General features: G+C 49.2%; 1 protein-coding gene across 1 annotated transcript in view; it reads left to right on the top strand.

Moving 5' to 3' along the window:
* Positions 1-8029: 8029 nt before the first annotated feature.
* Positions 8030-23232, top strand: part of PDGFRA (platelet derived growth factor receptor alpha) — a 35757-nt gene continuing 20554 nt past the window's right edge. Inside the window, exons 1-6 of the mRNA XM_040595627.1 lie at positions 8030-8294; positions 15544-15604; positions 17116-17430; positions 20428-20691; positions 21427-21557; positions 22958-23129. Of these exons, the coding sequence (XP_040451561.1) occupies positions 15556-15604; positions 17116-17430; positions 20428-20691; positions 21427-21557; positions 22958-23129 (931 nt within the window). The 5' untranslated portion in view covers positions 8030-8294; positions 15544-15555. The remainder of the gene's footprint in view (positions 8295-15543; positions 15605-17115; positions 17431-20427; positions 20692-21426; positions 21558-22957; positions 23130-23232) is intronic.

The following is a 23232-nucleotide window of genomic DNA, read 5'->3' on the forward strand; positions in this document are numbered from 1 at the left end:
TTCAGATATTTACAATGGCTTCTGTACATGCAAACTGTCTAACTACCTATATATTCTAACCTCCTGTAAGCAGAACTGCGTGCCTCTGACTTCCCTGTTAACAGCAGAGGCTACAGTTCTACTTCCGAGCGCGGTTTTGATCAGCCCCCAGCTGTACAGCTGCTGATGTTTCTGGAGTAAAGCATTTCCTCGAACCCTTCATGTTGTCAAGTTGACTAAATCCTACTATGTTTTGGAAAAGGATAATCGGAGCAGGCTTCATAGATTCATTCAGACCACCAGAGACTCTGCTTGCAATCTTAACGAGAGGTTCCCAACAAAGTTTCTGTAGAGGCATGGATTCAAAGAATACCTTTTTCTTACAGTAATACAAAGCATCTTGGGAGAAAAATAACTGAGCAGAGGAATTGTAAGTTTGGTGATGGATAGGAATTGCAAGAATTGATTTGGATTTACTTTGGCTTTACAAATGTTTTCTCCCATCACAAGGAGAGAAGGAAAGGAAATTCTATATTCTCTTGACAATGAGGAGAGCACGTTTCTATTCCCTTTGACTATGAAAATAGAAAATGGGGTTCAAGTGACCTGTTTCTACTCTATTCCTTCTTTGCAGTGGACAAAAAGAGCAAGGTAAAAGCATTGTTCTGATCCGAGTGTTTTTTGTATCCTTACTGCTATTCCTTCAGCACTTAGCCTGTTTAACATGGGACAAAGGGAGCAAAACACGGATGGGAATAGGGGCCAGGAAGGTGAGGGATTACCCCACAATTTCCTTTCTCTGAAAGAAATCTCAAATGTATAAAATCAGAATGGGCCCCATCTTCCCAGCTCTTGCAGCACAGGTCCTTTCAGTCTGGGCTCTGCCGTGTTTGCTTCCTGCGTCCCTCCGAGGCACCCCCACAGGGTGGAGGAAGGATGGGGGGTAGGCTCAGCGCAGCAGGAACTTGGGGCACGGCGTGTGTCTCACTGATCCCCGACTCTACAAACCTGCTCAACAAATGGCTTGAAAGATTGCTTTGTGAAAGAGTCAGCTTCACCGTGATGCCTTTGTTCACTGATTCAGCAAGGAGTCCTCCAGCAAAAAAGAAGGCAGACAAGGCTTGATATTCCTGTACTTCTAAAATTACAAACAAGATTTGATGACTCCTACATCCCAACCCCACTTAAAAAGAGCAAAACACATTTTTCAAGTCTGTATTCTTCATATACCACAAGGAATGAAAGACAGCTGATTCTTTTCTTCCCCTTCTTTTCCTACACACCCTAAAGGAAGATCTGATTAACCTGTAGTCAAAGTCTAGGACCACTCAAGAGAATGACAAACATCCTTGTGATTTCGTTGGGGCTGAATGCCACACTTGGAAAAAAATTGGCTGACATCTCATCAATCGCAATTAAATTATGATAAAATAGTTTCTATTAAGGACATGGGTCTAACGAATGAAGTGATATCAGACAGAGAAACTGTTAAAGGACATCTTGCCCTTTGATTCATGTGAGACAGAAAAATATCTAATATTTATGGGTTCTTCAGTTTTTCAGCATTCCTTTGGAGACTCCTTTCAGAGTTTGCTTCCCCTTCCCAGGGATACTAAGCATCTGCCTTCCGAAAACTGCTCCTTCTTAGTGTGATGAGTTTAGCAGTCGGATAACAAGATTTGCACCACAAAAAAAAAATACCCTGTTGACAAGTAAAGTATAAATTCAGATTCGTTGCAATGCCTGTGTTGTGGCTAGAACAGCAAAATTCATGACTTCACCAGCAAGAGGAAGCTTCCTACTGACACATCAGCAATCGTATCATTTTAATGGATTTTTTTGTTTGTTTGTTATTTGGACCATGTCCTGCAAAATGATTGGTTTCTGTACATAACATATTTTAAACACAGTTGGTTATCAAGGGTTAACTTGGTTAGTGGAACCAAAGTGAAAGTTTTAAAATACTGCTGCCATGGAGAACAACTGCCTTCAAAGCGCCTATAGCATATGTTATTTTAAAGAGCACTGAAACAATGTCCTGGTTTGAATTATTTTTCTTCACAGTACTTCTCTAACTTTATTGCCAAAGAAAAGACTTTCAGAGCCAATTTTTAATCTTAATTGTACCAGATTCAATCTGGAATATTTCCCTTGAAGTTAGTTACACCAGATTTACACAAAGCAGAATCTGGTCCAGTTTCCACATCAGACTCTTTCTCAAAAGATAATTTAGGTTAAAAAACAGAGTATCTGACTAAAACAGCCAGCAGTCCAAGGATCAAAACCTACCTACATGCTGCTGTATCCCCTGTTCTTCAGCTACACCAGCGCTTCCCTGTTAAGCCTGAGCTGTAGCTTCACATCCATGGCTGCAGGGAAGGGACCTATACCTGCATTTTCTTCTCATCTGACTTTCTTGTTCCTCCCTCTCCAACCACCCTGCTCAAGCATATAAATGAGTAGTCTAAAGGATTGTCAACAGCAGACAGGGAGATGAACATGGAACTGAAGCAGAAATTGCTCCCTGCAGAATTAGGTGAGATACAGAAAGAAACCTGGTGACTTCAGACAGAAGGGGAAGCCCAAACAGTCTTTCATAGAAGTGACAGAAAACAGAGGAACAGTTTCCCCTGACCTTTCAGTGTGTCAGTCCCTCCTGTCTCTCCACTAAAGAAAGAAAACTGAATGTGTGGGCTTCAGCCACTGGCACTCTTGAAACGGCTTTAGGTGTGATTGGCACCAGCTGTATTTCTTCCATCACAGATTAGGGTTATAGAACTAACCTCGATCTTGTGTTTGAGTACAAGAAACACACAGCACTGCAAGAAGAATAACAATGTGATTCACACCTCCTGCCAATGCACCTCCAGCACAATCCTGGTACATAAAAGTAGAGTGAGTAACTGAATCAGATGACTAAGAGGAATGACTAAATTTGTTTCCAGCTCTGGAGCTTTTTGATGACTGTGTCAACACGGGTGCTGATCCTTGCAGTTCCTAATGGTAGATTAGGGTTTGAGCTGTTTTGGAAAGTATCGGGTGAAACTCATAACCTCCACTGTCTCCACACAAACCCCAATTCTGCAAGCTCCTAGGAGGCATTGATGACTTTCCTTATCCTTTATCCTTGAGATGGGGGAGACTCATGCTCAGAATCTCTCTGTGCCCCAGAAACAGAGGGATTGTGTTTTGTTTGTGATGGTGTTTTGGAGCATGAAACATCCAGGGAGGAGAGGGATCCTTTCAGAAAGCCAATTATAATTCAGAAACCTTGGCCATAGCTCCTGTTATTCTGCAGTAAATCATCCCGAAGAGATATATTGTTTATCACTAAGCATCAGAAGAAAACCTCTTGTGGATGCAGCAGAAAAATGGCATCCAACATCTGGAGCAAGGGCAATTCAGGGTAGTCTGTAAACACACACATTGGATCTCCCCTGAATTTGGCACTTGGTGATGCTCAGCCTATCTTGGCTCTTCCGTGCCCATGGGAGGGATGTGTGGTGGATGCGGTCAGACCAGGCACGGGCAGAGACTGACACTGACACAGACCAGGGCTGGCCCATGCCCATCGTGTCAAGGGTGACAGTGACTATTATGTCCTGGGTGGCCTCCACACCGAGCCAGCTCCTCCGTGCAGAACTCAGGGCTGGGTCCTCAAGCACAGCAGCCTGAGGGGGCAAAGCTGGTACTAATAGTAAATAGATGTAGAACCAAAGCATCCTGGTCTGGCTGCGGTTTTGTCCTGCTGTAATCCATTAATTGCTGCAGCTTGAAAGAAGAGAGGCAGCGATAATGGTCTCGGGAGTTATGAACTGAAATCAAACCTGGGCTGAATCAGCAGAGGAGGTGCTTTGATTTCAGAGGGAAAACTTGCCATCTGTGGCACGGGAGGAATGGTCCTCCCTGCTTCACTTGCAGCATCCGCATCCCCCGAGCTGCCGAGCCCTGCTCGCGGCGGCCCGAGGCAGGACAGGCTGGATCTGCAGGGATGAAGCCCTCAGACTGTCGGGGGTGGGCGGGCGGCCCCGAGCCTCACCCTCCGCAAACCCGCTCGATCCCTTCGTTAACACTAGAGCCGCCCCGGGGCGGGCTGGGCCTCGGCGGGGCCGGCCCGGCTGCTCCCGCGGGCTCCGGTGCCCTCTAGTGTCGCGGGCGACGGCGACGCTGCCCGCGCACCTCGGCCGGCCCGGCGAGGGGCACCTCCGGGACCCCCCGCCCCGACGGGGCGGCGGCGGCGCCCGGGGCTCCCCGGCCCGGGATCTGGGGCGCCGGGGCAGAGCGGCGCGGCGCCGGCGAAGGGCTGGCCGGGGGCACAGCCCGTGTTCCCCTCGCCTTCTCGCCCCTGCACGGCGTTCGGGCTGCTTCTGGACCAGAGCAGCCTGTTCATCCTGCCCCAGTCAAAAAGTCAGCGCGGGAGCAGAAGGGAAAACAAAGCCTGTTTTTCATAGAATGAGGCTTCCACGGCTGTTTTGGCATCTTTTAATGTCAAGAGCCAAACGCAACAATGAAAGCAAAACAACCCGACGTTGTGGCAGCAGCGGCCTCAGTGGGGAAACGACGGGCACGGGGAACTACCTTAACCAGCCATGTGGGGAATCAAAATAAAGGTTGGGGAGGGCAGGCTGTGCAACGTTAGTTTCTTTTGTCTGGCTCCCTGTCCTGCCGGTGACACGGGATCCCTGCTATTCAGAGCCAAATTCTGTTGAGCAAACAAAATGAGGGAATCTGGTGTTGTGGAAAGAGGGAAAGAAAAAAAACCTCACCCAACAAAACCCCAACTGCTAGGACTGTAAATGCACACAGGGCCCTCCTGTGGGCAGCGCACATCTCCCGGGGGGCCGGGGGGTGGGTGTGGGTGTTGGCGACCCCCTGACTTGCTCCTTTTCTGCCTCAGGAAGCCCTCTCTGCCGTTGTTCTCCTCCCTCCGCGATAGATGCGAGCGGAGATGTATCGAGACAAGCGATGAAAGGCCTCTCCGCTTTCTCCCTCTCTCAGGGGTCTGAGGGGTGTCTGCTCCAGGCTGTGGCTGCTCCACACCGCGCAGGGGTTCCTGCTCCGAAAGGTAAAAGGGGCGAGCAGGCTGCGGCTGACCCCCCGCACCGCGCAACGTGGGTACCGCTAATCAAAACCAGACCTGCCTTCCCACCGAGACAAAGGGCTGCGGCCCCACGGCGGGGCTTCGCGCGGGGCCCGAGCCGGGGCACCCCTGCCGCCCCCCGCAGGAGCCCGCTGGGACCCCATGGGCCACCTATCGGGCTGCCTCGTAGCCCCGGCCAGCTGAGCGCCGCCCGGCTCTCCCTTGGGAGACAGCCGCAGGAAAGGGCTCGTTACTTGCAGCAAATTGGGACTTCTCCAGGGGAGGGGGGGTGGGGGATGCTCGCCAGGCTCCCAGCCCGCCTGGAAGCGTCCGAAAGCTGAACGAGCCGCCCTGCAAAAACACACCCCGACGGTGCTCGCTGCTCGGACCCTGCCGGCGCTGCGGGCCCGGGGAGGGACCCCCACCCCCCGGGGGCAGGTTGGCAGCATAAACAGGCGAGAGCGGCTCTAGCCCGGGCGCCGCAGTTTTGTTTAAGATGTGCGGCTCCCATCTGTTGCCGCGTAAACACACGCTAGCGGGATGCCTCATGCTCCAACTCTTCGGGGGAGGGGAAGGCGGGAGGAGAGGGGAGAGGAGAGGGGAGCCGCAGCGGTAAAAATCCCCCCACCCCCAGCCTGTCCTCTCGCTAACCCCAAGTCCCCCACGCCTCCCTGGACGGGACCCCCCTACGCCACGCGGGGCGGTGGGTAGAGCTCCGCAGCCGTCCCGGAGGGTTTGTTTTAGCTACCACCTCTCCTGCGCGGGCCGACCCCGCGGCACCGCGACCCTTCGGAGGGGGATCGGCCCCGCGGCTCCCGGCCCCTTGGCGGGGCGCTCCCCGCGGCGGCCAGCGTGGAGCCAGCCCTTGGCGTGGGGAAGGGGGAAGCCACGTCGTCCCCGCTTCCCCGGGGGTGCTCTGGGTGACAGGACACCGCCGTCCCGGTCCCCGCAGAGGCCGTCGGGCACCCGCAGCGCCAGCCTGGCCTGGCAGGCAGCTTTGCCAGTCCCCCAACCTCAATTTTTATTTTTCGCTGGGTCTTAGGAGATCCACGTGGAAGCCGTTAACGACCCCTCGATAATGATCGTGACAAAGGCATTATTCAAATGAGGCAGGTAATTACAACCAGAAGGCGCCGCCTCCCCTTTCCTTTTGTTCCCTTCTTTTTGCGAGAGAAACTCTCGCATTGCATGCCGTTCTGACGGTACTTCGTCGGGAATCACCTCCACGGCCTCGCACGTTAAACCACGTACGTTCACACCGGTAAATTACGGGCCGAGCCCAGCAGGATCGCCTCGGAACTCACGGGCAGTTGCTGCCGCCGGTCTGAACAGCACATCTCCGTAGGGCTGAAATCTGCAGGAGCCCGCAGCTCCGACCCAAGTGATGATAGTACTTTTCCCTCCACAAATTAAGGGATTCAGGCTGCTACGTGCACTCGCTCCCCCCCTCCCCCCCTTCCTCCAGGTAGAGTGTTCCAGGCTGCGGTGTGCTTTTTTTTTGCCCTGGGTTGGGTTGTGGTTTTTTTTTTTTGTTGTTTTGTTTGTTTGGCCATCTTTTTGACTCACTGGGAGCCTGTTGTTTATTCACAAGCATTACGGTATCCTGTTAGCATTCCGACCAGGGGCTGCTCACAGATTTGACTCCGATGATTTCCTGGAGGAACATGTGGAAGCAATAGCGGGGTTGTGCACTCAGCCGAGCCGGGGATGCGCTGGTGGCGGGCGTGCAAGGGGCCGGGAGCCCCGCCGGGGACACTGCGGGCCCAGCCAGCGGCACCTCAGCCCGGGAGCGCTTTCCAGGGCAGCCGGTTCTGGTTTCTGCCCCCGCCCCCCCCCGGGGCATCTTCGCTTCGGAGGTTTATTCTCCTTAGGAAAGAGAACAGGCACTGTATGCTGGCGCTCGCCTCCGAGAACGAACTTCTCTCTTGTTTAATACTAAAAGGAAAGAAGAGGTGCGGGGTGTGTGTGAGCCTGGGAGCGGGAGCAGCCCCGGGCGCAGCGCTGGGCCGGTGCCCTCCCCAGGGGCCGGCGGGCGGGCAGGGCCTCCCCGCCGCTCCTTTCCTGGGGCTGCACTGCCCCCTCTCCCGCGGCCGCCGCATCGCCCCGCCGGCCCCGCTCGCCTCCCCGCCACGGAGCCCGCCGCACCGGGCTCCTGGCAGCGCCCCGGCAGCTCCCCCGGCCGCCCCTTATCGCCAGCCGATAGCGACGGTCAACAAAGCAGAGATAGCCGGTGCTGGCTCCCCGGCGGGGATCAAAGCTCCGTCTGGAGCGTGTTCAAACAGGAGGGACGCGGCCGTGCGCTGCCCCGGCCCCCGCAGGCACCCCCGGCCCGGGCGCTCCTGGGCGTCGCGCTGGGCAAAGCGGAGGCAGAGGATGAGAAGAGCTTCCTCGGTGCCGTCGGAGCAGCGGGGCTGGGGGGGCTGGCTCCTGGCGAAAGTTACCTTTCGTTGCGTCTTTCATTCATAAACGTTAGTGAGTCGTCTCTCCCCCTCTCTCCCAGTGCCTCCCGCTCCGGGCTGCCTCACGGCCGTCCGTCCAGCTCTGGAGCCCGAGCCGCAGCTCGGCAGTGTGCAAAGGACACGAGGAACCCGCGAATTCGTTTCCAGATCCAACTGCCCATCCATAAACTCACAATGTGACCGTGGACGCCGAGCCCGGCGCCCGACCCACCGTCCTGGAGGGTCTGAGGAGAGAAGACTCATTCATGAAATTGGGAGCGCTCGGAGTTTTTATGAAAGTTTTTTGGGCTTTTTTTGGGGGTTGTTTTTGTTTTTTATTTTCTCCCCCTGCAGTGCAAAACTCCCCGCTCCCCCCTTTCCTCCCCCTCGCCCCTGCCATATGGCTAACCTCCCCCCTCCCCTGCAAGGCTGGTGAAATCTGGAGGCAGAGGCTGGCCCCCCTGCCTGCGTAAGAGCCTCCCGTCGGCGCGCCCGCCTCCGGCCGCGGGGCTGGGGGCGCCGGGCGAGCCAGGGCGGCTCTTATTCTGAAGGGGCCGGAGGGGGGCTTCATTTCCTGACAGCTATTTACTTAAAGCAAATGATTAGTTTTGGAAGGATGGACTATAACATTGAATCAATTACGGGACGCGGTTTGTGAGACCATTACAGTCGGATCGGGAGGGAGGGCGAGCGGGAGGGTAAGAGCGCGGCTGAGCGGGGAGAGTCACAAAAGACGTGGACATATTTTGGATATTTTACAATCTGCAGGACTGGGGCTGCGGATTATAAAGGAGAAGGTAAGAGGTGAGGGGCAGTTTCCCCACCTTTTTCTGTTTTTCACCTTTTCTCCCGCTTTTTTTCCTCTCTTTGATTTCTTTTTCTTTTTCTCCTCCGTTTATTTGTTGTTGGTTTGGTTTTGTGGTTGTTTCTTTTCTTGCCCTCTTTCCCCGACGCTCTGAGCCGGGCGGGGAGCTCCCTCCCGCGGGGCGCGGGCGGCGGGGGGCGGCGGGCGCGGGCGGCCCCCGCGGAGGGCAGCGCGGAGCCGGCCGTCGGGGCGCGGCGGCGAGCGGCGCGGGCAGCGCTAATGACAAACACATTGGGACGGTGGGGGCCACCGCTCCGCATTCCTGCCGCGGGGGCGGGAGCGACCCTCCGGGGCTCCGCGGGCAGCGGCGGCGTCCGCCCAGGGGGGACGGGAGGACGCGCACCGACAAAGCAAGAGGCTCCCCCTTTTCTCGCATCCCTCGCTCCCTTCACCCCGCTGCTCTCCCGTCCCTTCCCCCACCCTTTGTTTTTCACCACCTTTCCCTCTTCAGACCCCCCTTCCCACCTCACTCCCCCTGACCGAGTAGCCTAAAACGCCCCGAGATCCCGAGCGGGGGCGCGCACACAACCCCCTCAAGGCAACCCGAGCGCCATCCCTGCGCGCCCCGTCTTTTTTTAAACGTCTCAGCAGAAGGGAAGATGCTGAATTTAAGCAGGACTGGTACCTGGAGCCCTTCCAGCTTACAGCTCCTTCTCGCAACGGGAACGCCAGCCCTGCCGCATGCCCCGCCGGACTGCTGGAGCCCACCGCCCCCTTCCCCGGGGGAGGGCAAAGCCTTCGCGGCCACCGTTTGGATTTTGTCAAGCGCGGAGGCTGCAAACTTGCCAGACTCTGCCAGGCTGGAGTCCCCTGGAAAAGTCCTAGGAGCAAGTAGGAAATGGCTTTTTGGCTCTCCGCGGCATTGCTCAACATTTTTGGACGCGGACCCCGCGGCCCAGGAGCCGTTCCAGCGAACAGGACTTGAACAGCTTTTTCTGGAGCCAGCAGCGACAGCTCTAGCGAGGCAGCAGCAGCCCCGGGGCGCAGCCGCTAGCCCCGGGGCTTGCCCACATCCCGCCGGGAGAGCGACCGCGGCGCAAAGGAGGGGGCGATGCCCTGGCCCCCGCCCGGGCCGGGGGCACGTTTCTAGCTCCCCTCGACGGCATTTTCGGCGCGTCTCTTGCAAACGTTCCAGCTCCCTGGCACTCCTCCGGGGCCCAAGGCTGCGCGCCCGGGGCGGAAAGGGCATCGCCTTGGTCGCAGGGGGACCGACGGGCCCGTCCCCAGGGCTGCGGGCACATCGCTTTCCCTTGGTCCCACAGCTCTGAACAGGGGCACAACATCTGTCCCCCGCCGAGACTCCCGCCCCCTCTCCAGACCCCGCACCCTCGGGGTCCGCGCCTCGCCCGACGGAGAGGGCTGGAGAAGAAGCCCCGGATGGCAGCGCCAGCAGAATTAGCCAGCCCCGCAGGGGAGCACGGCTTCGCTCTGCCCCCTCCGTCTCACCTACCCCGCTTTTCTTTTTCCCGGCTACCTCGCATTAAAAAAAACCCCAACAAATAATACCGCTCCAGCTTGGCAAAGGCTTTCCTATTGTTTCCCAGACAAACAGCGAAGTGGCTGGGAGTTGCCATCGCTGCTAGGTTTGCTCCGTGTCCCGGGCAGCCTTTGATCCGCAGCGGCTCCAGCCGTCGGGCTCCGCTGAGGGGCCGCGGCCCGAGGGGGAGCCCCGGCAGTGTCACTTCACTGCTCCCTGGGGGCTGCCACCAGGGCTCCCCGCGGGCAGGCAGGGTCTGGCAAGCGCCTGCAGCCTGATGGGGACTGGAGAGTGTCAACATACCCCCCTCCCCCCATTCCCACCCCGGTCCCAGCTGGCTGTAGGTGGCCTGCTGTCTCCCCGACAGGGTGCACCAGGGGAAGGGGGGCAGGGAGGCTTGTTATACCCTCGGCATCTCCCAGGGCCGATGCAGGGCCCAGCTGGGATCCCTGCTCGGCTACCTTAATTCCGTGTCCCTGGATGGGGCAAGAGACGGGATCAAAGCAAGGAGATGGGCATCAAAGGTTCCTCTGTCATTGGCTGATCAAAATCTGAACTGTGGAGTCCCGACTTTTAACTCTGGGTCTAGAAATGCTGGGGAAAGATCTCCCAGCAAGGGTCTTCGGCTTTAGCTTCTAGTTAACAAAGAGCATTTTAGAAAGGCCCTCAGCTAAACAGCAGTTTAGCCAACCTCGAAGCTGGAAAAAAAAAAGTTTGAAGAAAAATGAGACCGCACAAAGCACTGGGATTTAGGAGTCCTCAAGCAAACCAGCTCTGCTCTCCCAGCCTGCAGGCGCTCTCCTGCTGCTTTAAAATGAGACCCCTTGTTCTGGTACTGCTCTCCCGGCACCAAGGGGCAGGAGGTGTGCCAGTCCGGCTGCCATTGGGCACTGGGGCCATCTTCCCTGTTATTTTCTTGTTGATGTATGGGAAATCTTCATGCAGCTGTGAGGGTAATATATAGGTATGCGGTTTCAAGAAAGCAGGAAGTAATAAATATTTTAATAAAATACCTCTCGGCAGTACTACAGTATCGAGCTAGGATTAGAGTACAGTGTATATAGACAGAAAAAGTCTCACATACCCCAGACCTTGCTGGTTATTTCCAGCTATACCGGTTGGTCTAAAAATGAGGGTGAAATGTATAACCTTATGCAATCCTCACCTTGCTTGCGTCCTTAGTTCAATTCATGGCCACAATGGCACTACTTCTGCAAGTGAACTCTGAAAATTTTAATAAAAGATGTTTGCTTTGCCTGTTTTAAAGACCAGTGAACTACTTCTGAGAGGTTATTTTTCCTGGTGGTGGCAAGAATTGCTGATAATTTTGAAAAAGCAAGCACGCAAGCAAACAATCCTTTCTCTCCCTCTTGCCTTGCTCTCCTGCTTGACTCATCTCTTTCAGGCCAATAAAGATTTGGGCACCCAAGGGAAAAGTTTGCAACAGCTAGGCTTCCCAGCTCTTGTGGTCAACAGAGATGGATTGTTTTTTCCATGCAATGCTTCTGAGCACTTGAGTTGGGATCTGGGGTGTTCTTTGATTTGATCCTGAGAACCTAAGTGAGATGTTATTCCTTGGAAGTGCCAATCCTTTTGTCTGTTTGCTGAGACAGTCTGGAAAATCCTCTTTGGACTGAGGAGGGGAAATTCAGACTTTGCAAATTTCCCTCCACCTGTAGCTCCTAGTCTGTCCTTGAAGGTTAGGCTGCAGAATTGGGGCTGACTAGTAGGCTTATTGGGTAGCAGCCATCACTGTGTGTCCTGCAGAGCCTGAGGTGCTCTGCAGGACCCCAGCACTGGGCTAGTCTTGGTGCATGGTTATCCCTGTGTACAGGTTATGATGGATGCAAATACTTGTAAAGGGGTGTGGAGAAAGCCTTATTTGAGAAGAATACTTGTCAGTTTTTTTCATTGAAGAAAGTTTGTTTTGTTGTTTGAGCCCTTCCCCAGAGAAACCTTCAGACCCATCTGTTAGCACCACAGGGCAGCTCTGTTCTTATGGAGAACTGAGTTTTCAGTTTGGTAATTGAGAACCTAGAAATGTTTCAGGAGGTCCTGTCTGAACTTTTACGTTTAGCTACCAACATATGCTGCAAGGAGGAAATGTTCCCCTCTTTTCTTGGGCTGGACTTAGCTCTTCCTGGAAAATATCAGTCTTCCCAGAAGGACAGACTGCCACTCTGACAAAATCACCACTGAAATTATCTAGCCCTTTCATAATAAAGATAATCACATCACTACGTGCCAGTATTTGCAATCCAGCTAGTGTCTTATCACATATGTAAATACAGAGCAATAGGGACCAGTTGTTGTTTGTTTGGGGTTTGTGGTTTTTTTTTGTTTTGTTTTGTTTTGTTTTGTTCTGTTTTGTTTTGTTCAAATAGGTGAACTCGCATGGAATTAAAATGTAAGAAATCGGAATTTTAAGTTGATAACAGGAGAGCCAGTCTATATTCCTTCTGCTGCGCTGGAGACTAGCGTTGTCTTCTGCTCGACGTTTGGCTCACTAATGTGAATCAACATTGCCATCCAGTGGCCAAGAGGGCGAACTGCAGTGACCGGGTAGCTGGCAGGAAATCAGTCTGGTAGTCTCCGGTTTTCTGGCAGATGGGCTAGTTTTCTGTCTTGAAAGAGGTCTTTGTTTGATTTATTGCGGTACGAAAAAATATATACCGTTGGCTCTTCTTGGTCCACCGCCGTGCTTTCTCTCTAGGTCATGTAGAGCAATCACCTTAGGAACATCAGCGTTTTCTGAACACCTATTTCCACTGGATTTCTGGATACGTTTTTACTTTGTCTTCTGTGGTGCAGTCAATGAAACCTTTCTTGGTAGGAAGCCAGTGCTTGGCAGTGAGTGTTTGGAAGGTTGGTTCCTTGCTGTTAACAGTTCTTCAGGTGTTATTTTCCTGATTTTTTACCACTAATGCACCCAAGAGAGATACTAGGATTTCAGTCAGATCTTTCAAACCCCAGGGGTTAAAATAGATGCAATGGCTGTTTTATCTTGGGCAATCAGCCTTCCCTGCAGAGAGTATGGCAAACCCCTTGTGGCATCATCTAGCTTTCACTATACATGCCCATGTTACTATTTCAGCTAGCAGTGTTCAAGGTATGCAAGGAATGAAGATTGACTCAAACTTGAGTTGTATGTGTGTTGTCAATACTGGGCTTCAGCTTCCATAAATCTACTGGCTTCAATGAGGTTACACCAACTTACGTTTTGATGGAGTGGTGGTAGGAATTGAACCTGATGTATTTATTCAGGGCTGAGATTTGGGTGGTTTAGGACAAAGAGGACTGCTCTGCCATAAGGAAGGTGGAGAAGCCAAATATAAGTGCATAGAAAATTCATTGTTTATAAATAAACAAAAGCACGTGAATTGTACCTGCTTGGTGTTGTGGGAATGAATAAACTCTCTCTTGCTCACATGTGTGAAGTTGTACCGGTATTAAATCCTGATTCTGGCACTGACGTGTGAGAATATGCTGGTGATGGGACTCCAGCGTGCTCAAGTCAGATGCATGATCTAACTAAATCCAGTTCAAATACATTTTGAATACAGATGATGGTGAATCCTTAGTACATTCTGTCTGTCACAGTGAGGAAGTGTTGCCCTGGGAGTTGATGAGATTAATGGGTCATTGAGGAAAGATCAAAGCTTTGGGTTGTGAAAGAATAGCCAGATGGAGAAAAGAAATTTAGTTAGGTCCTTGTGTTTTTAAACTGCAATGGTAGATTGAGGCACTCAGCTCTTACTGATTTCTATGGCAGCCTAACCAAGACAGTAAATCCAAAGTAGCACTTTGGAAATGTCATCACTGTACTTACAGCAGTGTAGTCACGGGGCTTCAGTCTTCACCTGCACAGGTTTGGCCCTCACACACAGAGCTCTGCAACAGTGCAAGTCCACTTCAGCAGAGCTTCTGCAGACTGGTGTACAAAAGATGAGCTAGCTTTGTTTTTTTCTCCTTCTGTGCTGCATCACTTGCACTGAATAGTCTGGAAAAAACAACATGGAAGGGGGAGAGAAGGAAACTTGGCAGACAGTGGGGTAACATTGTCTTGTGGATGTTGGGAGGCTAGGAGTCAGACCAATAAAGCAGACCATGGTAAGCCTTTAGAGATTTACAATGGGTTACTTTATCAGAAAAAAATTACAGGATATAAATGTGATAAAAATGAGTAAGGATGCTGAAACCGAGGGACTTCTTTGATGCCCAAGAGTCTGTTATCAGTGGGAGACAGATACATAAATACATGGCAATTATTGCTAATTGAAGAATCAGGCAAAATGCCTCATCTCTGCTGGAATGTTGTCAGCTGAATTTCCGAAGTTGTTTGTACATGTTTTTGAGGCTGGTAGTTTGTAAGTCTTCTAATCCTGCTTCTGAGACATTTTTTTGATTATGTTTGATTCAAGTATCAAATACTTTTTGCTTTGCAAAGGCGTACTGTCTGCTCTGCACGTTGCGGGAGGAAAACGGGATAGTTCAGAAACACTCCTTGGCATGTGAGCATTTAACTCTCATATGGCACTGGCATAGTCATAATAACTAGATGCACCTACGTGCTTTCCCATCTCAGCATCAGGAACTGAATACGAGAGGGTGAATAGAAACTCTCCAGAACCTTGGAAAAGTAGTCCCTGTCTTGGCACATCATCCTTTCTTTTACTCCTTGGTGTATGTTTCAGATTAGGGGCTCTTCCATGCAGTCTTTTTTTAATCTATATTGGCTTTGGGCCAAATCCAGTTACTATTAAAGACACCAACAAAATGCCCATTGATATCAATGGGAACAGGGCTTGTAGGAGCTTGTCCTTTGGAAGTTATCTAGCAGGCTACTTGAGGGTTTTAAGTAGAAATGTCATTAGATGGTACAAAAATTGCACAGATGCTTACTACCATTGTTGCCTCTTCAAGACTGATGCTTTAGGATTATGTGTTTGAAAGCTGAAATTAACGCATGTGATCTATGACTCTCCATGCTGGTTGGGAGAGGAGATGCTCTGCAAACGGCAGTGCTGGTCTACAGTCTATCATGGATTTATTCCATTAGAAAATTTCAGCATATGTTTCAAATAGCTTGTCTCTCGATCAAGGGAATTCTTGCTAAATAAGCAATAAACACTATTGTATTGCATTGTATTCAGTAAGCTATATATATACATACGTACAATGGCAAAACAAAAATATCACTCAGGATTGTACTATTTGTAATAAAAGTAGCTTTAAATTATTATTTTTGTCCCACAAAAGCTACTTGCAGCTGAAAGGTCAGATCTTGGTGTATAAAGCCAAGGCAGGTTGCCTGTGAGGGTGCTGCCTCTGTGCAGGGGTGTTTCTGTGGGCTCGGCGCCGGGGGCTGCAGTGGGTGTCAGAGCTGCTTGCAGGCTGTTGGGAAGGGGGATGCACCGGGACTTGGCTCCTTACACTGCTGGTGGAGAGAAGGGGCTGTGGTGCCTTAGCTGTGTTCCCTGTGCCAGTGGTGTGCCTGTGGCCACATGTACCTCGTGGGAGGTGGTGGCATGTGTCTCGGCGAGCTGTGGGTGTGAGCCGGGCTCCCCGGGCCATTTCTCTCTGTGGCACCATGCAGAGTGTCAGGAAGCTGTGCCAGGGCACTGCAGGAGAGGGGTCCTGCAAACTCTCATGCCATTGTCAGTCCATTAACTGGCACTCTTTTGCCTTCTCCTTTCTGTTCCAGTTGTTGGTAGCTATGGGTACTTCCCCACGGACGTTCCTGATCCTGGCATGCTTTCTCACAGGTAATGTTCCTCAGTCCTCTCCACCCCTATCCCTTCATAAATTCCTATTTAAGCTTGCTTTCATTGTGTCCATGATAACAAATGCCAAACGGTTGCCAGCTGGCTACAAACTCAGTTTTTCTGCCCTTCCCTTCAGCAGGCTACAAGACCTACTGAGAAGGCAGTGCTTTCGCTAGCATGTGCCGACCACTTTGTCACCCCTACAGCTGCTGTAGCCTCCTGCCCGGTTTGTCCACCTGTGCAGGGAAAGTGACCCTGCCTGCCTCCAGCTGTCCCAGCCCTGTCCTAGCCAGGGTTTCTCTAGCAGCGTGTGCAGGTGTGGCTGCTTCTGTGGCCCCCCTGCAGCCCCCGTGCCACACCACCTCACCGTGCTCACCACAGCCCCCTGTGTGGGCTCCCTGCAGCCCCCCGTGCCGCACCACCTCAGGGCACCACCTCACACCACTTCACACCACCAGCTCACCGCGCACCGCGGCTGCCTGCCCAGCTGCCCAACATCTGCCAAGCACGTGGGTTGGGAGGGGAGGGCAGGGCAGGCCTGGCCACAGAGCACCAGACACAGCAGGGGCATGCAGGCTGAGATAGCACGTGCAGGGCTGAGAAACGGGCTTCAAAGACAGTCTGGGTTCCTGCTGCTGGTTTATTGCACAGAGCCCACTGTCACGCCGTGGGCCTAAGTGCTTGTTTATCACGAGCTACCCTATCTGTTTTGTACGGGTCATTTGATAGACTGGAACAGCCAATCTGTTTTCCTGGTGAATTCCCGGTTTTTTTTAGCTTGTGAATCCTCTAATTTTCCTTCTGGGAGTTGGACCTGCACCAGCCCACCTACAAATTACTTAGGCTTGCAAATCTGAGGCAGTAACTGGAGATTACATCTGAAAACCACTGCCACCTACAACATCTAGTTCGGTGAATTACGGTTTTATTTAGCTATAAAATTTTTGTACATTTTGGTTAGAGGTAGACCTGATGCACAAATTTTTGTTCTAAGCCCTTGCTGCTGCCCTTTGCAGAAATAGAAGCCAGAGGTAAAATGCAGGTGTTGTTTTTGAGAAGTGGTTTCTAACTTTCAGTTGTGAGCTTACTGGAATACTGACAGAACTGCCGCTTTCCCGCTTTCCTGACCATTGCTGTAAGGAGCTGTGAGATGCCCGTGACCCAGAAGCCAGCCAGCCTGTGGGATTCACTGGTCTGCAGCACAGGCGTGCCCACATTTGGGGCTGGGAAGCTGCGGTGTGTCTTGGGAACCACCTCTGTCTTCAGCTCTGTCTTCACATATTGATTTGACAAACAGAAGTGAGCAAGCAAACACTTAACATTTCAAAGGGAAGCCGTTTGGCATCCATTGGGCAAAGCTCTGGCTTTTAAGGAGGGCAAATTTCCTGGGACCTCGGCGCATCTGAATGGTCAGGAAAAAAGCTGCTCTGGATACTCTGTGCTTTCTTTCACTTCCCCATGCTGAGGCTGTTCTGTGTGTTCATATGATATTTATTTGTCTTGTTTTGCAGGACCGTTCCTAACATTTTGCCAGCTTCCTCTGCCGACTATTGTTCCCAATAGGAATGAAATGGTGGTACAGCTGAATTCCAATTTCACGCTCAAATGCTCTGGAGACAGTGAAGTGAGCTGGCAGTACCCAGTGACCGAGGGAAGCCACAGGATAGACATTAGACATGAAGAAAACAACAGTGGCCTCTTCGTGACGGTGCTCGAAGTAGGAAATGCCTCGGCTGCTCATACGGGCTTGTATGTTTGCTATTATAACCACACTCAAGTGGAGGATGGGGAAGTGGAAGGGAAGGACATCTACATCTATGTGCCTGGTAAGTGGGGGTGCCACAGCCGTACCCAGAGTTTTGGATGGGAAAGCTGAACAGTGGGTGGTCAGAAGAGGCATATTGGTGGTGGCAATTTGCTCTCACAAGAACATAAATGACCCCAGGGCCATTTCCTAACGTGTAAATCCTGACCAACCCCTGTGAGCCTATGGATGTGTTCCTCTTCCTTTCTATTGATTTTCACATTTTTGGTAAGAGTTTCAGTTCTCAAGAAGAGGGATGAATTCACAATTTCAGAGCTGAGGTCTTCTGACCACCAGGGGCTGGGTAGCAGACCTTGGTGGCCAGGTCAGCTCTGCTGTGGGAGCATGTCCAGCCTTCAGGTTTGTCTGGCCTCTAGGGGGTGATTAACTTCGATGCCAGTCCTTTCAGGGGTGACTTGGGTGGATGTTTTGGGATGTGTACTGACCAAAGCAGTGCCATGTCTGACACTAAAGCCGTTGCAAGATAAGGAAGGCCATATCTTGTTCTTAACCTGAATTAGGCTTGAACTGAGAACTGGAAAAAGCTCATGTGTGCACAGGGCCTGGGAAGTGCAAAGCAATGGAGACGTCTTGGGGGTGGCTGTCACAAGGGAGGGTGAAACGAGAAGTGTTGTTGCTGGCCAGTCTGACACAAGATTAAAAATATGGTGCTAGCATGCAGTGCCCTGTAATTTTCAGAGCAAAACACAGCCTTCCCAGGCCCTGCGCTGCCTTTTTCTTTAGTGGTGGAAAATCTGTTGGACTTAGAAAAAATGGCATCCCTTCTTTTCGGAAGGACCTGCCCCCAGCTTTGCCTTCCCACCTCCTTGTTCCAACTGGAAATCTGTTTAAAGGCATTCCACACTATCCATGGGATGAAGATCTTTATTGTCATAGCTGAGAAAGGCACCAGAGGCCGAGCCACAAGCGACAGCCTTTGTAAAGCCCTGTCTGGAAGTTTCCTCGGCATTGGCTGGGGTTCAGGGGATAAGTGACACAACGGCAGGGCCAGGAAAGGTCGAGCCAGTCGATTTGCAGTAAATATTTTGAACTAGAAACAAAAGAGAGAAGAAATTGCAAATCATCCTGCAAAACTGTAGTATGTTGTGAAGAAGATGATGTCTGCAACTACAAGAAAGACTGTGGAAGGGGAAAACATCAGAAAGCAATAACAGGACTTGTTTTAAAGGCTATTTAGCAGTGGCATTAAGTCTTTTCCGTTCACGATATGTGATTTGAGGACAGCGATTCTTCCAAGACTTTATTTCCATTTCCCACAACGAATGTGAAGTGTTTGTGCTCATTCTTGCAGCAAGATGTTTCAGCAGAGGCTGCAGGCTTTGGCGCATGTATCTTGATTTCCAAACAGCTCTAACCAAATCACCAGAAGATGTTGTTGCTGTTAAGCTGTCTTGCAGCTCGCTCAGCGAAGGACTATAAAGGCAAGAGATGGAAGATTTCTTCAAGAGTGCTTTTTGGTTTGGTTTTTAAAAGCCTCTAGACATCAGCCTACCAGATTTTCAGGGCAGAGACACCCTGTAATTTTTTCCACTCGCTAACCATCAAGATGTCATAAATGCAGAAACATATCCTTTTCTCCAAATTATAGAGAATGTTTCTGTTCCCACTATAAACTTTGTCTTTGCAATTGTTTTTCCTGCAATGAATTAGGAGGGCAATGGGTGGCAGCAACCAACTTTAGCCAAGGAGGATTACGTTGAGACTTCACACAGTATCCTATTTTCACTAACAGCACACAGAAAACCAAACTAGGTGAATCCTGTTTCTGTTTTAAATTACAGTGGGAAAATGAATACATGGAGTTGGCAGCATCTTTGGCATGGAGCGCTGTGTTTGGAATATTGCTACAAAGAGCCTGCCAATGCAGCAGAAAGTCTATTGTTGGAGGGATTTGGATTGCTATTTATTAAATTTTATTATAAAGCTTTGCACAGAAGCTTCAGGCTAGCAGGGATTATTTGTTTATTCCGAATGGCCAAGTGGAGATGATTTGAGGGCTATGCTTTTTACGTTGGCTGTGTTATGCAATTATGTTTTAAACTCAGACTTTGGATTGGCTGGGTAGGGAAGTTGGCATGCATTTTGTTGACTTTAAAAGAAATAAAACTACCAGGTGTTTGTTTGCTTTTTTTCTGGTTAAAAACCATATTTTGAAAACCACATACTGTGACCATAATTAGCTATGTCTCATAAATGTAATGTTGGAGATAAGTACCTTGAACTATTTTTGATGAAATGTGGCTTTAACAGTGTTCAGCATAAACAACATGCAACTGATTTCTTATTTTTGACATGGAAAGTGTTTAGATATTTTATTTTCTTTTTAACTTTCCCCCCTGCTTATGTATTGGTTAGGAGACAGCTACTACTATCAAAGGAAGAAAAAACATCTAATTGAAGAAGAGTGATTTGTGCCAATAAAAGGGAGGATGTGTAATGATTTTTTTTTGGTGGTGAATGTTACACCTAAGTACAAAATCTTGTGTCATAAAAATAGGGTGTTTTAGTCCAAATTGTTCCCTGAAATCTTTGCCGTACTTGTATCTTGATAGAGTTTTCTATGGTGAAGTGAAGTCATCTCTACTTTAGTCCCCAGCAATTGCATGAATGTTTTCACATCCAAAAGTGATTTTCTTGCTTTTTGTCACTTGGCATACTTTTGCCCTCGCTGTAGGAACATGTCAGAAGCAGGTCTAAGGGGATTAATAATACTTTGCATTTTTTGTGGGGGGATCTTTTGTATTTTTCGCTCTGCATCCTGAATTGCCACAAAGGAGCCCAAGACCTTTCCTGTTTTGTGCTTAGGTCAAATGTCTTGCTAAATGTCACATCAAATAGCAGAACTGAGATACCACACACAATTACCATGCCCTACCTGCAAGCTCTGAAAAAGTGGGGTAATAAATTTTACAATCTATAATCAGTCATTGTTATCCAATTCTTGTACATGGAGTTACTACAAACTAGACAGTGTAAAATTACCTCTTGTTTTTTACAGACCCAGACATGCCTTTTGTTCCTTCTATACCAGAAGACCAGTTCATCCTAGTAGAAGAAGGGGATCCCACTGTTATACCTTGTCGGACAAGTGACCCAAATGCTCCAGTGACTTTAGTCAACAGTTTAGACAAGGCTGTCTATGCTTTCTATGACAGCAAACAAGGCTTCATAGGGAATTTCCCTGCGGGGTCATATACATGCAAAACAATGGTTAAAGGCGTGGAGTTCAAGTCTGATGAGTTCCTCATCTATATTTTAAGAGGTACTTATTTTTGTTCATAAAAAAAAAAAAAAGAAAAAAGAAGTAATAATGTTCAACCCAGTTCTTTCCTCACACTGTAAAAGCCCTGTTAGCACCAGCATCACTGGGATATATCGGATATTTCCCCGATGATGAGCTCCTTGCTCCTCTGGCAGTATTGCCAGTTACTTAGTTGCTACTTTATTTAGCAGTTGCATACAATTTTGGTGAGAATGAAATGTTCTTAACTTTATCTCCTCTCCCAAATGTTTGCAAGAAAAGTCTTCCATAATCCATGTATTTTCATCCTGTTTGCTGAAACATATCTTAAAAGACATGGTGTTTCCCAGTAGCTTCAAACTGTAGGATTTTGGATATTCTGAAAAACAGCATGATTAAAATATTTTAAACCCCAGGTTTTTATTGATCAGCAAGGGATTCTCAAAGACAGTCACTAATTAGCAAAGTGGGAAATGCTTTTATACTGAGTGCCTTTTCACAGGGGCATTTGAGATAGGAACTTCTAATTGAAATATTATGCATGGATCATTTCTTTGTGGGATTGAACTCAATGCCTGTACAATTCATGCTTTAAATGCAAATTGTTTATATCAGTATAAGTCAGCAGCATATTCACTGGATTTTCCAGGTAATTTCTTAGTAGAGGAAGTGAAATGGAAATGTCCCCCTGAAATTGCACTATGTGAAAACTGCATATTTAAAAAACCTAAATCCACTCTCTCTCTCTTCTCTCAGCTACTTCACAGCTGCCGGTTGAAATTGAAGCTCTTAAAACTGTCTACAAAACAGGCGAGACCATCGTAGTAACTTGTGTGGTCTTTGACAATGAGGTGGTAAATTTACAGTGGAATTATCCTGGGAAAGTGGTAAATCTCTTTTTCTTTTTTTAAGGTGTTTTGTTTTGTTTGAATGTTTGTAGTTACTTATTGGGGAAGAAGGTGGGGTTGTAAATTTTCCTTCTTTCCTCTGAATAAGGACAGCTGAGGAGAGAAAACAAAGTAATTTCTTTCACTTTTAGATTACCACAAAAAGGAGTCAGTCTCAAAAATTAGAGTTTGCTGTTAGTAAGTATGCAAACATAAGAGGAAGGTGACGTATGGCTGGGAGTCCATCCTCCAAGAGAGAAATGCTGGCTTTCAGGTCTTGTGCTGGTTCAAAAAATGAAATGTTGTGGAAATAGAAAGATCTGGGAATGTATTGGACATCTGCATAAAGCTCTGCTGCTGAAGGTCTGACCCTCTAAAATGGCTCTCTTAAACCCTGGGTGCTTGGACATAATAAGGGACAACGCAAAATCAAGTCCATAATCTTAATTGTTCCTCATTGTGCAGGTGTAAATGAAAATGACTCTTACAGTCAGTTTAATTACTCACTAACGAGAACTGTCTGGTAAGAAAACCTTGAAACTTTTGGAGAACCTTGAAAATTTTCAAACTGATGTAACATTCTTCTGCAGTGGAAATTTTTATTTAGCGAAACTTGGTTAGAGCCAGTCCCGGTCAATGGAGTATTTCAGAGAGTCCCATACAAAAAGGCTGGTAACTGAAGGAATGGAGTAGTTGTAGCGTACCTGGTTGTGACCCCAAATCCCACTCTTTACTTAAGTAAGTGAAAAGCCCAAGAGGAAAAATAATTCGAGAAGGTTTTGTTCTATTTTTCCTGTTACACATCATAGTCTCTTCTGTATGCCGCCCTTCAAAACTAGCCCCTGCATATTTTTAGTTTCAGCTTCTTGTGATAACATGGTCTACTATTCTCACCATCATTTTACTCACAGGAGTATTCTCCTTGCCAATAATTTTTTTTTTAAGAAGCAGAACATAGCATCTAGCAGGCAGGACATAACATCTAGCAACTGGTTACTTATTTTTTGGTGGAGGGGATAAAAATTCACCCTACTTCATGGTAACTGAGCAAAGAAAACTCAGGTGGCTTTTACGTCTGAGGAGAAGGTAGTGCATGAGCAGTAAAATGCTTTTTCAGGCTGCTCACCCAAACTTTGAATGGTATTTGTTTTGAGTGAACAAAATCTACTCTCAACCTCCTCACCCTTCTGTGCCTGACCCCCGAAGGGTGTATTTTCACAGGGACACCTTTTGTGCCTGTGGCTGAAAAATGCCTCCCTGACTGAGTAAACAAGTCTTCTGCTGCCATACAGGATTTAGATGGTTGCTTTCACTCCAGTGGCATCGTAGATCCTCAGTGGTGTGCTTTCAGCTCAGCTTGCTTACTTAAGTAAGGTTTTTTTTCCTTCTCCAAACTGCAGAAAGAAAAAGGTCTGATAAAGCTTGATGATATCAAAGTCCCATCGCAGAAGCTGGTTTACACCTTGACCATTCCTGAGGCATCAGTGAAAGACACAGGGGATTATGAATGTACTGCTCGGCATGCAACCAAGGAGGTTAAGGAAAATAAGAAAGTAGTCATTACAGTTCATGGTATAGTCTGTTTTTAGTGTCCAAAAATTATTAACACATTGGAAAACACCGTTCTTGAAAAATGCTGCACAGCATGGTTTACGCAAGGTTTTTTCATTTACAG

The sequence above is a fragment of the Falco naumanni genome, chromosome 1, assembly GCF_017639655.2.
Source record: "Falco naumanni isolate bFalNau1 chromosome 1, bFalNau1.pat, whole genome shotgun sequence".
NCBI lineage: Eukaryota > Metazoa > Chordata > Aves > Falconiformes > Falconidae > Falco > Falco naumanni.